The sequence below is a fragment of the Ailuropoda melanoleuca genome, chromosome 5, assembly GCF_002007445.2.
Source record: "Ailuropoda melanoleuca isolate Jingjing chromosome 5, ASM200744v2, whole genome shotgun sequence".
In the NCBI taxonomy this organism is placed as follows: Eukaryota; Metazoa; Chordata; class Mammalia; order Carnivora; family Ursidae; genus Ailuropoda; species Ailuropoda melanoleuca.
This window is the reverse complement of record NC_048222.1, coordinates 60,008,559-60,025,211: the sequence shown is the minus strand read 5'-3', so window position 1 is coordinate 60,025,211 and position 16,653 is coordinate 60,008,559. Positions and strand designations below refer to the sequence as shown.

The 16,653-nt window shown below is 44.8% G+C and overlaps 2 protein-coding genes across 2 annotated transcripts in view; both read left to right on the top strand.

The window, feature by feature from the left end:
* BLOC1S6 (biogenesis of lysosomal organelles complex 1 subunit 6) overlaps positions 1 to 4,047 on the top strand; it is a 51,272-nt gene extending 47,225 nt beyond the window's left edge. Inside the window, exon 7 of the mRNA XM_034661029.1 lies at positions 3,910 to 4,047. Coding sequence (XP_034516920.1) covers positions 3,910 to 3,924 — 15 coding nt within the window. The 3' untranslated portion in view covers positions 3,925 to 4,047. The remainder of the gene's footprint in view (positions 1 to 3,909) is intronic.
* SQOR (sulfide quinone oxidoreductase) overlaps positions 1 to 16,653 on the top strand; it is a 54,131-nt gene that overhangs the window by 16,120 nt on the left and 21,358 nt on the right. Inside the window, exons 2-5 of the mRNA XM_002927896.4 lie at positions 3,910 to 4,160; positions 6,646 to 6,816; positions 13,797 to 13,850; positions 16,091 to 16,285. Coding sequence (XP_002927942.2) covers positions 3,927 to 4,160; positions 6,646 to 6,816; positions 13,797 to 13,850; positions 16,091 to 16,285 — 654 coding nt within the window. The 5' untranslated portion in view covers positions 3,910 to 3,926. The remainder of the gene's footprint in view (positions 1 to 3,909; positions 4,161 to 6,645; positions 6,817 to 13,796; positions 13,851 to 16,090; positions 16,286 to 16,653) is intronic.

The following is a 16,653-nucleotide window of genomic DNA, read 5'->3' as shown; positions in this document are numbered from 1 at the left end:
GAGAGGGAACAAGCAGGGGGAGTGGGAGAGGAAGAAGCAGGCTCATAGCGGAGGAAGCCTGATGTGGGGCTCGATCCCATAACGCCGGGATCACGCCTTGAGCCGAAGGCAGACGCCTAACCGCTGTGCCACCCAGGAGCCCCAATGTCAGAAATTCTTATTGGCTCCTGAGTAATATTTTCTGACACCACTTTTAACATTCCCACACCAAATGTAGGTTTTTCCATCAAGCAGTCTCTGACATCAAGGGGGTGTCCAACAATTCTGGCGTTAACTCCCAGGGCTCGGACCCTACAGGTTAAGGGCTCAGCCCCACAAGACTCTCCCCACTTCAGATGTCCCCTGTAAATGCGGTCCCAGGGCACCCACACTTTTACCTGGCTGACTACATATTTGGGGGTTCCCATGATCCCCCCCTTAGGTTTGATAATTCACTAGAATGATGCACAGAACTCAGGAAAACACTTTACTTATGCTTACCAGTTTGTTATAAAGTGTATTGCAAGTCAGAAACAGCCACGTTGAAGAGAGCATAGGGATGGGGGCCGGGTGGGTGGCACAGAGCTTACATATAGCCACACCCTCCTAGTGACGGGTGTCACTCACTCAGAAGCTCCCAGCTTCTCCCTCAGGAGTTTTTACTGAATTCAATGCTCAGGACATTCTGTTGATGGCTGTTATTAATGAAGTTGGGAGGACTTTGTGTTTATAAATACTGAATCCAGAAACAGGCTACGGGTGGCTGCTGAAATAGAACAGAACTAGCCGTCTTGGAGGAATGAGGGAAATATTTGTGTAAACTCTTCCTCTTTCAAGAGAAAAACTATGGTGTGTTAGGCTGGAAGGGGACTAGGAGGTTAAATAACCTTAGATGGAGTGCTGGAAACCAGAAACTTAGCCAAGCCTCCTTCTAGATCATTATTGCTTAACCCGGTTAAGATGTAACCTCAAGACCGTAAAAAAATAGTTTCCCTTTTCTGGGAAGTGAAGAGTTTTGCGGTGATTCTGTCATTTTATGAATAACATGAAAAGGCAGGATGTGATCGCTATCAGTTCACAGTAAAATATATTCTTTCTTGGGGCGCCAGGGTGGCTCAGTTGGTTAAGCTTCCGACTCTTTTTCTAAAAAATCTTTTATTTATTTATTTGAGAGTGAGAGAGAGACCAAATGCATGCGTGCGTGAGTGGGAGGAGGGGCAGGGGGAGGGGGAGAAGCAAGACTCCCTGCTGAGCAGGGAGCCAGATACAGGACTCAATCCCAGGATCCCCAGGATCATGACCTGAGCTGAAGGCAACCGCCTAACCAACTGAGCCACCAAGGTGCCCCAAACTTCCAACTCTTGATTTCAGCTCAGGTCACAATCTCATGGTCTTGGGATGAAGCCCCACGTTGGTCTCCATGCTCAGCGGGGAGTCTGCTTGAGATTCTCCCTCTCCCCCTCAGCACTCAAATGCTTGCTTTTTCTCTCTAAAATAAGTAAATAAATAAATCTTAAAAAAAAAAAACTTCTCTCCCCACGAAACAGCAACATCCTACTTGCTGATTTTTCTCCACTCCTCAATCATTAAAAAAATATCAAATGGCACAATTTTCAAAATGTAAAATCTAGAGTTCGTTAAAGAAAACTGGAGAAAAGCACACACAAAGAAGATGAAAAATCAATTATAGTTATATCAAAACATTAATAGTTAGGTGTCAGTACCATAAAAAAAATAGTGTCCCTTTTCTGGGAAGTATAGAAAATAAATCTGGCTTTTTTTTTTTTTTCATTTAACAGTATCACATAGGCAACGTTTTGTGGTGGTTGATAAAGATCACAGAGATAGTAGAGTACAGAGGTTTAGAGTAGAGGCTGTGGCACCAAAGTGCCTGGATTCAGTTCATAGCCCACCACGTATGGGCTATATGATCTTGAAGTCACTTACCTGCTCCCTGGCTCGATTTTATCATCTGTAAAATGGGGATGATAATGGCATCGAACTCATAAACCGAATGCTTATGTAAAGGACTTAATACGTGTTACTTATCAAAATAAAGATTTTATAACATTAATACATGTATATAGCTGACATTTTATCAAACATAGAAAAGCAGAAGAAGTCAAAATCACCTATTACCATGTATAACCCTACTTAACCTTTCCCTCTGATATTTGACATCCAGACTGGTATTCCTGCCCCTCCACACCATGTTAAACTGAATCAGTCATGAATTAGTGTTGGTTAAAACAGTCTGGGACCCGAGGCTTCCCTGGCCAGTGTGGAGCCTGTGGGTTTTTTTCTGTAACCAGGATATAATGAGATCCAGTCCACAAACCAGTTAACTGAGGGTTCACCATATTAGGAATGAATATGTGAGAAATATCTTTGTAAAGGACTTTTTTTCTTTAGCGTTAGTGGTTATTTCCTTAGCCTCTAGGAATCCCAGAAATGGAAACACAGGGTCAACGGATGAGAAATGTTATTTTCTAGAAGGGTTGCACTGATTTTAAACCTGTAGCTACAATTTCTGAGCCTGCCCCACGTACTGTACTGTAGGCGCCCAAATCCCCCCACCCTCACCCCACCTCCCCTTGCTTCTCAGAGCTGAGCTATTGAGGAAGTTGTTTGGGGTGCCAAAACTCTGGAATAGTTAATTGATCAAGGTCAGCACTCGGCTCCTCCTCCTTCCCACTGGGTCATTCCTCCCTCCTCCAGGGCCTTTCTTGTTTCCTTTCCCATCCTTTCCACCTCTTGGCTTTGTTTAATCCCCTCACGTAGCCTTCCTCTTCTTTAGTTGGGGGGAAAATAATATAATTAAATTGTTCCTCTGAAGAAGTTCGTGACCTTAGCAGCCAGAAGTGTTATCCTCCAGCTGGGCACCTGCATTTTAGTAAAGGGTTCCTGGAGCATTGTTGAACCCAAAGGACTGAACTTGATTTGGGGCAGTGGAATACCCAGAGAGGGTGATATTTTGAGTCTGGGCCCTTCGAGTTATGCAAGTAGACGGTATGCAAGGTGTGAGGCCCGTCCTGTGGATGGGGTGAAGCCAGGGCCAGTTTCTGAGAAGCCCTCACTTTCTCACTGGCAAAGCAGTAACCGCTCAGCACAGAAACACGGTTTCCTAAAGGTAAAGTGTCTCTAGGAGGAACTATGAAGGGGAGATTGTTTACTGAATTGGACATAATAAAAGACCATCAGCGGCATCTGCAGATTCTTTACGTAAAGCATAAATTTATGATACCAGGCAGGGCTCCTTTTATGGCTTTTTTATCTACTGGTTGAAATTACCAAGGGTGTGGAGGGCTTTTGCTTACGTGTAGCCAGTGATTTGGTCACACTGCATGTCTGTGGGCAAGCAGAGCCAGGAGGCCTCTGAGTGCGGCCAAGGCCCCAGTTACCTCGATCTGAGCTCTGAGTTGCAGAAGGTGGGTTTCTTAGGAATGTTTCTGTTTGATCAAGGTCTTAGGTGCCCTTTATGGCAAGAAATTGTACAGGTGTCTCTCTGTGGACTCATACATCTTTGAGGGACTAAAAAATCTAAGAAACAGTTACAGAGGCGAGAGGTGCGTGAGAGGAGAATGGGTGGCAGCTGGAAAACCACAGGATGCCCTAGATTTATGGACGGACAAGGATAAGTAGAGGCAAATTACTAGAATTTAAAAGGTGAGGCCTATTTAGTTCAAACAAAGTCCCAGGTGACCTGAAAGAAGGAGGATGAGAGAAATGGAAAGCTTAACCAATTGTTAACTATCAGTGGTCTTCCCAGGAGACTTTTGACCACAGTCAGATGGGAAGATGGTCTTGAGAGCAGATGGTGGGAACCAACTAGAGCTGGTCAGACACCAGCCTTCCCTTCCTCCCCGAAAGAAAATGCTTTGGTCCCATAGTGGTCCCTACTTACTCATAGCGTTGTCTATTCCTTTCTAGCCTGATCCAGCCTGAAGATGACCCCACTGGCCACTGTGATGTCTGGCCCTCGAGCCAGGCTCTTTGCCTGTTTCCTCAGGCTGGGCACTCAGCAGGCTAGCCCCCTTCAGCTGCACACAGGGGCCAGCCTTGCCGCCAAGAACCACTATGAAGTGCTGGTGCTGGGTGGGGGCAGCGGTGGGATCACCATGGCTGCTCGCATGAAGAGGAGAGTGGGTGCAGAAAACGTGGCCATTGTTGAGCCCAGTGAGGTAATTCTCTCCATTTTGAGTGCATGTGTCTGTGTGCAGGTGCACGTGTGTGTTGGGGTAGGGTGTGGATGGCTGTCAGGCCCTGTTGCTGTCACATTTCCAGGTTAGTGCTTCTTGTGGGTGCAAAAAGGATTGGGAGAAGGTGGGGAGACGGAGACAGAGAGGGAGAGAGGACAGATCTCTAGGCTTTTATGTTCTTCTATGTATTAGTTTCTTAGGGCTGTGTGATTTAAATCACACAAGCTGTGTGATTTAAAAAAACAGATTTATTCTTTCACAGTTCTGGAAGCTAGAGGTCCAAAGCCAAGGTTTTAGCAGGGTCATGCTCCCTCTGAAGACTGTGGAGGGGAGAGGGAATCTGTCCCATGTCTCTCACCTAGCTTTGGTGGTTGTGGACAATCTCTGGTGTTCCTTGGCTTATAGCTGGCATCATTCCAATCTCTGCCTCTGTCTGCACATGGCCTTCTTTCTGTGTGTCTCTGGTGTCTTCATATGACCTTCTTATAAGGATACCAGTCCTTGGATTTAGGACCCACTCTAATCCAGCATGACCTCATCTTAACTTGATTATATCTGTGAAGACCCTATTTCCAAATAAGATCATATTCACAGGTACTGGGATGAGGGCTTCAACATATCTTTTGGGGAGAGCCAGTTCGACCCAAAAAGCCCTCCCAATTCCAACCTAGTGTCCAGAGGAGGAACAACGGCCATTGTACTTTCCTTTCTCTGTTCTAGTCTGGACAATGGGTGATGAGTTGAGGGGCAGGGAGGCCTCTGGGAAAGGTGTTAGTGGGATTGAGAAATTGAAGTACAGGGGATTATAAACAGACTGTAAAGCAGAAAAAGGCAGAGACACCAGGGAGTTAGCTGGGAAGGGTTTGTAAGGCACTATTTCATGCAAAACATTTTAAGATGATCCAGTAGCTTTCAGAAAAAATATTCCAGATTTTTGGTGGCTTGACTAATGTTTCCTGAGGAGCTAGGTGTGTACCAGTTGGGATCTGTGTCCTTGGGAGGGAAGCAAAATGGATCTAGTTCCTGTTTGGTGGGGAAGGCAGGTCAAGAAAAGCACATTCCTTTTCAAGAAGTTTACCCGGCCCCCCATGAGGCTGCCTGGGCTTAGCTGTGGTCTCAGACTGGTATGCTGTGATCTGACAGTAGGGTAGGGGGTGTGTTCTGCATCATTTTCCTTCTTAAAATGACTAATTCAGGGTCAGTGTTTTAAATGACATTGGTCTGAGAGCTCTATCAGGGACCTATGGTGTGTTGTAGCTAACCCATGGGCAGGTCTCCCACTGGGGCTAGTCCTGGTAATGAGAAGGGCTCTTCTGAGGCACTGGGCACCATTCGGGAGGCCAGAGTCATGCTATCTTCCCCCTTGAGGAAGTGCAGGATGGAAGTCTTTCGAAGGTGCTGTGAGGGGCTCAGGTATTTGGACTTGCTCTCCTGTGTCTGGTTTAGTGATTGGTGGAGCTGATGCTTGTTTGTAGTCTAAAAAAGAATCTGAGCTTGTATTTTTATTCCTTTTTCTGTTCAAGATGGACTTGAAATCAATAAGTTCTCACCACTGGAGACCTTTGCCTCCCTCCTCTTTGATCACCTCCATTATTGGCTATATAGAGATTGCAAAGCCATTTTTCATATCCTCTTTAACATCTCTGTGGCTGGCAATTCTGTCCAGCCAGTTTGAGGCATTTTGGCAGTGTTGAGAGTTGCCGATCCCCCAGGCCACTCCATGAGTGGATTGCGATTCTCAGAGGCTGTTAGATCAATCTGCCCTTTGCCCATGAGTCTAGAACTTTCAAAACTAATTTAGATCAAGAGAGGACCATCTGAAGCAAGAGAATTCTCGAAAATAGTGGAAATTTGGCATCATGGGGTAGGATCTGGTGCCTACTGGCTTCGGGTATAAAACCTCTGAGAAGGGAGAGGAGGGAGTACGAGGGCCAATAGGGAATGTCTGCAGTCCTCCATGGGCTTGGGAAACACAGTTGGAAGTTAAAGAAGTTTTGAGACTCTTCAGAAGTGGTTGTAAACTTTCCAGACTTAATGTAGTCTCCAGATGGTTCCAAGGAACCATATTTAGGCTGCCAGGCTTAATTTTTCTTTATGTCTGTGCAGATAAATATATCCATAATGTATGTGTGTGTGTGTATACACATATGCATGTATATATATCCATGTACATGTTAAGCATCAAGTCAACTTTGAGCAACAAATAATATAATGGTCATGAAAGATAGTTGATGGCTTTTTTGGGATGATCTTGGCAGAATTCTTGTGTTAGGTGACTGCCCTTCAGAGCCTAACATAATGGGAGACACCAATAGGAGGGGAGGGGGAGACTAACCTTCTAAGGCTTTTTTATGTGATGCTTCGAGGGTTGGGAGGGATGATTGAGAGTCTAGCTCATGTACCTTTACCTATGACCCTTTTGATCTGTCTCAAATTGAAGTGGATCTCCAAATACGTTGTTTCTCAGAGACATTTCTACCAGCCAATCTGGACACTGGTGGGGGCTGGTGCCAAGCAGTTATCCTCATCTGGCCGTCCCACTGCGAGTGTGATACCATCTGGTGTAGAATGGATCAAAGCTAGAGTGGTTGAGCTGAACCCAGACAAGAACTGCATCCACACAGACAATGGCAAGGAGGTAAGCATCGGGGTCCTTTGGCTTTTGTTAATCAGGGCTTGTGTTAATGCACAGCCATTATCAAACTGCAGAGCTACATGGAGAGAGAGCAACACATGTGCATGTGCGTGCATGGGTGTGTGTGTGTGTGTGTGTGTGTGTATGTGGCTCCTGCACGAGGTGGGAAGGTGTGTGGTGGATGGAGGATGGGAGAGATGGAAGGAGTGAGTGATGTTGAATAAATGAACAACTAAGACATGTATTTGTTGAACCCGCCCACTGTTGCTCAGTTTGCTTGGTACTATCTTGCATTTGAATGTTTATTCCACAAATACTACCACTACATGTTAAAATAGCAGCACTCCCTCCTTTTACCTTTGAAACAGCGGGCTTCTCACCAGGACAGTTGACCGCCCAGAAGACGTTGGAAAATATCCATCCTAGTTACACTAGGGGGCGCTATGCCAGAGTTGTAAAGGACGGTGTGAGTCCTGATTGTGCGGGGGCTAAGGAGAATTTCTGTTCCTGAAGCTTGAGACTCTAAGTGCTCAGTACCATTCAGAAGTCTGCTCCTATCACCCAGAGAAAAAAGCCCCTGTTGGGGTGAGAGCGGGATGGTGAGATGCCAGGCTTAGAAGCCATCTGCGGTGCCTTGTCCTCTTGGCTGCCGCCGAGCCCAGCACTGCGGCAGGCATTTTCTCAGAGCTGTAGAATCTGGGACTTGGTGGGGATCTGAAAGGTTTTCAAGTCCAACCCCTTCCTCTAAGCAGGGACTCATTGGCTACAGGCATTTGTACCCCTTCCTTGGGTCATGGATCTTTCTGAGCACCTGATAAAAGCCTTATCTAGAAAATGCATATACATACCAATTTTTTTAAAACAAGATTTTATTTTAGAGAGAGAGAGAGAGCATATGTGCACACACACCAGGGAGGTGCAGAGGAAGAGGGAGAGAGTCCTAAGCAGACTCCCTGCTGAATGCGGAGCCCACTTGGGGCTCCATCTCAGGACCCTGAGATGATTAAATTTTGCATTTAATTTTGTTGAGTTTAGAGAATCTTTTTTAAAAAAAATTTATTTGAGAGAGAGCACAATTGGGGGGAGGGGCAGAGAGAGGGAGATGCAGACTCCCCGCTGAGCAGGGAGCCCCACCTGGGGCTCAGTCCCAGGGCCCTGAGATCATGACCTGAACGGAACGCAGGTGCTTAACCAGCTGAGCCACCCAGGCGCCTAGTTTAGAGATTCTTTGTAGCCTTTTCCTAAACCTTGACCAGGAGTACCTGCCTTACAGCATTCATGACCCTTAGTTCTCTAGCTGGCCTGCCTGTCTGCCTTCCTCTTCCCATGAATATTTAAGCATCCTCCTTCCTTTCTTTCCTTTCTTTCTTCTTCCTTGCATCCATTCCCCCTCCCTTCCTTCCTTTCTCTTTCTCCCTTTCTCTCCTTTCTCCCCTCCCTTCTCCCCTCCCCTTTCTCCTTCCTTCCTTCCTTCCTTCCTTCCTTCCTTCCTTCCTTCCTTCCTTCCTTCCTTCCTTTTAAAGATCTTATTTATTAGAGACAGAATGAACGAGAGAGAGCACACGAGCAGAGGTAGAGGGAGAAGCAGGCCCCCTTGCTGAGCAGGGAGCCCAACTTTGGGCTCCATCCCAGGACCCTGGGATCATGACCTGAGCCAAAGGTAGACTCTTAACAGACTGAGCCACCCAGGCACCCCTCCTTCTTTCTTTTTCAAAGTAAGCTCTAGGGGTGTCTGGGTGGCTCAGTTGGTTGAGCCCCTTAGTCTTGATTTCAGCTCAGGTCATGATCTCAGGGTTGTGAGATCAAGCCCCAAGTTGGGCTCTGAGCTGAGTGTGGAGCCTGCTTGAGATTCTCTCTCCCTCTCCCTCTGCTGGCCCCCTCACCAACACGTGCTCTCTCTCTGTCAAAATAGATAAATGAATGAATGAATGAATAAATAAATAAATAAATAAATTTTTTAAAAAAGTAAGCTCTATGCCCAGCATGGGGTCAAACTTAGGACCCAGAGATCAAGGGTTGAATGCTCTACCGACTGAGCCAGCTCGGTGCCACTATTAAGTGTCTTCTATAAACTAGATATGGTTTTAGGCATATATGAGTGAACAAAAAGAAACAAAAATCCTTACTTTCCTGGGTTTTATCTCAAGCAGGGGAGGGCATACAATAACCAATAGACATAATAAGTAAATTATATAGTGTGCTAGAAGGCGATGAGTATCAATGAAAGTAAATAGAGCAGAGTAATTGAAATTGGGGCATGTGGGGGGAGGGATTGAATTTAAAATGGGTTGGTATTTACACGTTCCCAGGTCAAGGAGTTCTCTGACAACAAGTGATCGCTCTCCATTTTTTTAGACAGACGAGTTACATCAAAATCATGGAGTCAGAATCTACCTTTCTGTAGCCTCTTTCATGGTCTTCCTTGGGCCCCAGGGTGTTCTTGGCCTTAATGTCTTTCTTGTTCCTTGTTTTGTCCTGTAGCGTGGCCAAGAGTACCTTTCCATTTCTGTGGAGGAACTCTTCAAATATGAGAAGATGGCTCTTATCGTCTGTGTAAATCTAGTCGTCAGGTCGATTTGTGCCCTGTCTCCACTTTCCTCAGCGCTTTTTCCTGTTCCATGGTCTCCAGTGCCCTTGCTGTTCTCTCTGCCCTGCTGTGGACATCATCTGTCCTGTTAGTGTCCCCATGAAAGAGGTTGCCCAGAAGAGTAGGCAACTTTACAGAACAGCCCAGAATAGAGTGACACTATTCCCTCCCACAACTGGATATAGCCTAAGTTAGCATTTGCCTTTTTAGCAACCGTTACCACAGCGCTGATTCATGCTGGGCTTGAGGTCAGTTCGAACTTCTAGGTCTTTTTTCACATGACCCAATGTCAAGTCAGGCTTTCTCCATCCATATCTAATATATGGATATATGTAATAGATTAGAATATATATATATAATAGATTAGGATATATTTGCTTATATATATNTATATTTGCATATATATATACACACATACATATTTATAAAATACTTAAAAATTATTTCTCCCTGTTGATGAACTTATTTTCTCCAGCATCCCCAGGAGAGCAGACACTATTAAACGGAAGATTGTTCTCAGTTCACAAGATTGAGCTTTGGGGCTCATTTCCTTTGCCAGTCCACTGTTCTTGGGGCCAGAACACCTGTCTCTGACAATATATATCACCTCTTTGGTACAGCAGTGCCTGCCTCCTTGATTAGACCCCTCTATATTACACATATAGCCTAGAGCCCTCTGTGGTTGGGTTTGTGCGCATCTCAAGAATCATAAACTTGTCTCATCTCTTGAGAATGAGAGGCACTGGTGGGTATTCTCACTTCTGAGCCCTGCTTAGACATCTAGGGCTCAGACTCTTAGGAAAGTTGCGGTGTCTTGTTTTAGGGCTGGGGAAGAGGTTGGTGTAAACTGGCAGGACTTTCTTCCAAGATTTTATTAAGCAAAAGTCTGTTATAGCCAGATCTCGGAAATCCGCATATACCAACTCACGGGAAATATCATCTTGTTGGTTTTAGTTCATCTTCCCAACTTGCCTGGATCTTGTGGATTTATGATTCTGTCATCCAGTTACCATTTTCCCCCCTAGCCATTATCCACAATTGCTTCATTTAATTTCAAGGTTTTAATTTGATAACATGTCCCTTGAGAGATTTTTCTAGCGTGCATCAGTTAATCAACATTGTTTAGCAAATATTTTTTGCTAAAAAGTTACCAAAATTATTCCATGCTTAGTTTATACATTAGTATTTCTTCAAGACAGAGTTGAAAGCATTGCTGAAATCCAGACTCGATGTGTCTCTAACTCTTCCCTGATGCAGGGATCTGTTTGTCTGGAATGTGTCCCATAGGCTTTGTGTGGACTGGACTGGCCCTTTTCCTTCTCCAGACTTAACCTGGTTCTGGTTCCATTCTTTCTCTCTCTCTCCCTCTCTCTCGTCATTTCTGCTCCAGCACATTTTCCTTTCATTTGCTCACATGCCTTGGCCGCCTCCTTCCCCAGGACATTTGCACATGCTGAGCTTACCTCTTTTCCTAGCTAACTCCTACTCATCTTTATCTTAGATTTACCCCTTCAGAAAAGCCTTCCCTGACCTACTAGACTAGGTCAGGTTCCCCCTTAACACACTGTCACAGCATTCTATGATTTAGTAATTATTTGTGTGATTATCTGATAATACCTATCTCACCCACTAGACTGAGTTCTTGGAGGGGTGGGAACAGTATCATTCTGGTTCAGTGTTGTATGTCTAGGACCTAGCACAATATGTCACATTGGAGGTGCTCAGTAAATATTNATTTAATTTCCTCTGCTTATGTACCGAGAAGTGGACCTGCTGGATCATATGGTGGTTCTATTTTTAATTTCTTGAGGAAACTCCATACTCTTTGATTTTTTTTTTAAAGATTTTCTTTATTTATTTGACAGAGATAGAGACAGCCAGCGAGAGAAGGAACACAAACGGGGAGTGGGAGAGGAAGAAGCAGGCTTATAGCAGAGGAGCCTGATGTAGGGCTCGATCCCATAACGTCGGGATCATGCCCTGAGCCGAAGGCAAACGCTTAACCGCTGTGCCACCCAGGCGCCCCAAGCATCTGACTCTTGATTTCAGCTCAGGTCGTAATCTCAGGGTCGTGAGATCGAGCCCTGCATTGGGCTCTGCACTGAGTGCAGAGTCTGCTTGTCCCCCTCTCTCTGCTCCTCCTCCCACTCTCTCCCTCTCTGAAATGAATAAATAAAATCTAAAAAAAAAATGGTAATAATACCACCTACCTCATTGGGTTGTTTTGAAGACTAAATGAATTAAAACATGTGAGACTTAGAACAGTGTCCTGCAGCTTGAATGCTCAAGAGATGTTATTATGTTTTAAAGAACACATGAAAAAAGGAAGAGGATATACGTACTGAGTGTCCTCTGTGTGCCGGCATAGTGCTTGAGCCCTCGCTGACTGACTGCAGTTTGCAATCTGTGAACCTATGTTGCTGTTTTTTTCCTAAATCACCAAAAGGCATTTCTTTAGTGGATGAGTCTGGAACGTCCAATTTATTAGGTTGTTAGTATCAGAGTGCACTGCCACCAATTCCCTGTAGAAAATTAGAATACGTGCCCGTATTATCCTTCTGGCAACGTCTGCACCGTTCGCTGTAATTGCTCAAAAGTCTTGTCTACAAGTTTTTGCAATTCCTTAGAATTTACATCATCTGGCCTGGAAACTTGAATTTATTCAGAAGGCTTGAGGCTTTCCTTTTGTTCTTTGTTCTCTTTAGGGTTTATTCTCCCTTAATGATTTTTTTGTGTGTGTGTGTGTGATATTAAGCTTGTCTGTTACTAGCCCTCAAAAATAATCAACATTATACTCTAATTAAACAATCGGGACACACACAAACCAAAGGTTTTTCTTGTTGACTGTGTCGTCTTCTGCCTGTAAATCATCACCCCCAGACCCCATGCCCCATCTGACCTCATTTACCTTGAAGACTCAGCATAGCTCAGTCAGGTAGCTAATGGGCCTGCTACACTCTCCTGTCTATGGATAGGCAAATCATATGGAGGAAGATGTGTATATTATCTGTGCACTTTGATAAATTATGTATTTCACAAACAACTGAAACCCATCTATTCATCCAAGAAACATTACTGAGTTCCTCACTTTAATTTCGGGAATATGAAGACTAAGACATGCCCTTGATCCTCTGGAGTATTCCGTGTAGTGAGGGAAGACATTATTCCTATATAACACAAGCATTGCTATACAGCATCATGTGCACTGTGCTAAGGAGGGTCCCAGAAGGGGCCAGTGGGGAGGGGAATTGAATCATCAGAAGGCCTCACTATGGAGCTGACCTTGGAGCTGAGCCTCCTGGATCCCAGGGCAGGACCTCTGCAGAGACTTGCTGCCCTTGGCTCCCCAGCCTGAGCCAAGCACTCTCTTCAGCTGTGACCTACTCTTCTTGCTGCTCTGCTTCTCCTTTAAGTACAAGATCGGGATAGTTAATTATAACCCATTACTCCTTTGCTGAGCTCCTGACTTTCGTTAATGATCGTTCTCCAACTCCAGGTTTCTAGTCAAGTTCTGTTTCTTTATGTCCCTCTTGCTTACACTGTCTGGCCTCAGCTTTCTTCCTTCTGATCTTAAACCCACATTTCCATCATGATAAATATGAATACTTTTGCCCTTGACAAGAGTAATCACCATTCATTCATCCATTTATTTTGGAGATTTTGTTTATTTATTTGACAGAGAGAGAGAGAGAGCACAAGCAGGTGGAGCAGCAGGCAGAGGGAGAGGGAGAAGCAGATTGCCCTGCTGAGCAAAGAGCCTGACATGGGGCTCGATCCCAAGACCCCAGGATCATGACCTGAGCCAAAGGCAGACACTTAACTGAGCCACCCAGATGGCCCACAATACCCATATTTAAAGAAGGGACTTTTAAGTTCTAAATAGATCATTAAGTAAGGTCATGTACATTATATCACATCCTTTTCCATGGCCCTCAAAAGAGCAGTTTCTCACTTAGAATATCGATCCAATCCATATGGCAGGTCAGATTTGCCTGGGAGTCACACATGACTCTACAAATTTTAAAGTTGATTGATTAGGAAGTGCTTCTCCCACCCTTCAGCACGAGGAGGTGTTAATAGAAGCACCACACAAATAGTTGTGGCTTCTTTGTACCCCTTTCCACTGTGTAAAAACATAGGACTCTCAAGCCCTCGGGGCCAGGCAGGTCATACAATACTTGTGAAGTGCTGAGGCCTGAGAAACCGGGAATGACAGACGTGATGGCAGATGGGAGCGTGCCTCCCTCCCTGTCCCTTGCCCATCACCCGCAGCCTCAAGGTGTCCACAGTAGAAAATGGAGGCATGGGGGTTGGCCACATGGGGGCTGGGGCTGGTTAGCCCTTGGGCTGTCACTTCTGGGATCCTGGTCTAAAATACCATTGTTTTGTGTTGCAGATCTCCTACAAATACCTTATTATTGCTCTCGGAATCCAGCTGGACTATGAGAAGGTACTATCTGAAACCACTTCTGTGTGACGCTGGCCTACTTATGCCAAGATCAGATGCTGTATTTAGTTGCCCTGTATTCATTCTGGCATGAAAGAGTTCTAAGGGATCCTCTTTCAGTTTTTCTTTTCTCAGCAGTCTTTTTATGGTTTTTAAAAAAATCTTTTAAGATTTTGTCAACGATGTCAACAATGATGATATGTTTTAGCTTTACGCTTTAATCCAAATTTAGCGTGTCCATGCCCTAATGGCAGTTCTTGCAAAAGAGCAGGCTTTTCCAGACTCACAAGAAAACTACCTTGCTGTGTAGGACCGAGTTGCCTCTTTTATCCCCTCAGTTCCACGGCGTCCCTGCAGCATGATGTCCTGCTCCCTGGCTGGTCAGCCAAAGGGCGAGTCAGATCTCCTCTCTTTCTCTGACTCTCCCTGCCTCCCTCTGCTCCAGAGTTCCCAGAGAAGCAACTTGAATTGGATGAGGGGTCATAAACTGCCCTTTGTCACCCGTCTTCCTAAAAGGGACTTGGTTACCACTTTATGGCACCTTTTTCCTTAACAACAACCTCTTCAAACTAGAGGCAAGTAATGAAGGAAATAAGAGATCAGCTGTTTATCGCTTGGCTAGTGTGTTTTGCTTTTGGAACCAGGAAGTAGGNGGTCATAAACTGCCCTTTGTCACCCGTCTTCCTAAAAGGAACTTGGTTACCACTTTATGGCACCTTTTTCCTTAACAACAACCTCTTCAAACTAGAGGCAAATAATGAAGGAAATAAGAGATCAGCTGTTTATCGCTTGGCTAGTGTGTTTTGCTTTTGGAACCAGGAAGTAGGGAGGTCGTGTGAGGAGTACTCGAGGCCATGGTCAGGAGTCTCGGCATCTGGTTCTGTAAGAGTCTAGGTGGGTCTCTCAACTTTGCTGTCCTTCAGTTCCCTCATCTGTGTCTAGGAGCCAGTACGAGTTCCCGCAGTGAATTATCCACTGTCAGCATGGGCTGAGACTTTAGAAACAGTAAGATACAAGGAGATTTTATAAAAATAATAATAATAATAATAATCATGATAATTCTGTTGAAACTGCTGATATTACAACTACTTAAACTGTAGCAGGAGATAATGGTCTGTAATCAGGGGAATAGTTGCTTTTCACAGTGAGCGTCGTGGACGCGTTCCTGGCACTGCTTCCTTGACAGCTGAGGGGCGAGCGTCACGTGGTTGCCCTACAGTCTGGAGAAGAGCCTGCGAGGGTTCCGAAGGACCAGCCCGTCTTCTGGTTTTTGATGGTTCTCTGCTCTTAATGGAAGAACCAGTGCTTGGGTCTCAACTCAGTCTCCGTACCTTCTAATACCAAAGACAGGTGTCCAGTTAATCTTACTGGCAGGAATACACTGACGCTTTGTGGGGCATTACCGTGTGGGTGCCATTTTTCTAAGCACTGTATGTGTGTGGTCTCATATCTTCCTGCCAACAACCCTCTGAAGCATCTACTTTTACCCCCATTTTACAGATGATGAACATAAACTCGGTGTACGTTAGAACCACCCAGAGAGCCAGGCAGATTGCTGGGCTTGCCCCTGAGTTTCTGAATCAGCGATGTGGGTGGGGCCTGATAATTTGCATTTCTAGCAAGTTCCCAGGAACTGCCCTTTGAGATGTGCTGGCTTAGGAATATTGGGTAATTTACCCAGGGTCACAATACTCGTAAGTGGAAAAGCTGGGACTCGAGCCAGATCTGTGGGGGTCCCAAGTCCATGTTTTTAATTACCTGCCTTTACTGCCCTTACCAAGAGTTTGATTTGGTACAACCTGATACAGGGTAGTTTACGTTTGTGATTATTGACAGTATGGCTCTCGGTTCTGCCTGTCCTTCTTCCCAGTAAGGCAATTGGTTCTCCAAAAAGGAAGCATGGCTGGCTTCTTGTCCTCACCTTCATGGTGGGAAGAGATATGTTCAAATCATGGTGTCAAGGCCAGGGAGGCAAAGGGGTTCCCATGGGCCGAGTCCATTCTGCAGTTTGGCAGTTGACGCCAAGCACCACAGTCCTGATCTTAGCAGATCCCTTGCCCTCCTGCCTACTCCAATGTGTGTGAGTCCTGGGGGCTAATGATTGGACTGAAATACTTGCGAGATTATAGAAATGGCAGAAAACGGAAGCTCTAAACAAGAGTTTTTGCACTTTCCTTAAAAAATTTACACTCATGAATCTGCACTTTTGTTTAAAAATAATTTCCTTGTGTGCTTTCTTGCAGATTAAAGGCTTACCTGAAGGTTTTGACCATCCCAAAATAGGGTCCAATTATTCAGTGAAAACGGTGGAGAAGACATGGAAAGCTCTGCAGGACTTCAAGGAGGGCAATGCCATCTTTACCTTCCCAAATACCCCTGTAAAGTGTGCTGGAGCCCCCCAGAAGATCATGTATTTGTCAGAAGCCTATTTCAGGAAGGTATGCTTCCTTCCCAGGAATAGAGACAAGGAGGGCAGATGGCTTTAATCCAATGATGCCAGAATTCCATTTTATCCGTGTCAAAATACCTTTTTTATTTATAAATTTTTATTACATATATACAAAATTATATAATTGGAAGTTTATAAAATAGAAAAAATGAAGTCACTATAATCCAATTACCTTAATATAGCTGCTGTTATCAATTTGACCTGTCCTATTTTGCTCCCTATACATGTGTTTTTTGTTTGTTTGTTTTGTTTTGTTTTAGAGAAAGCATGCAGTGGGGTGGGGCAGGTGGAGAGGGAGAGAGAGAATCTTTTTTTTTTTTTTAAAGATTTTATTTATTTATTTGACAGAGATAGAGA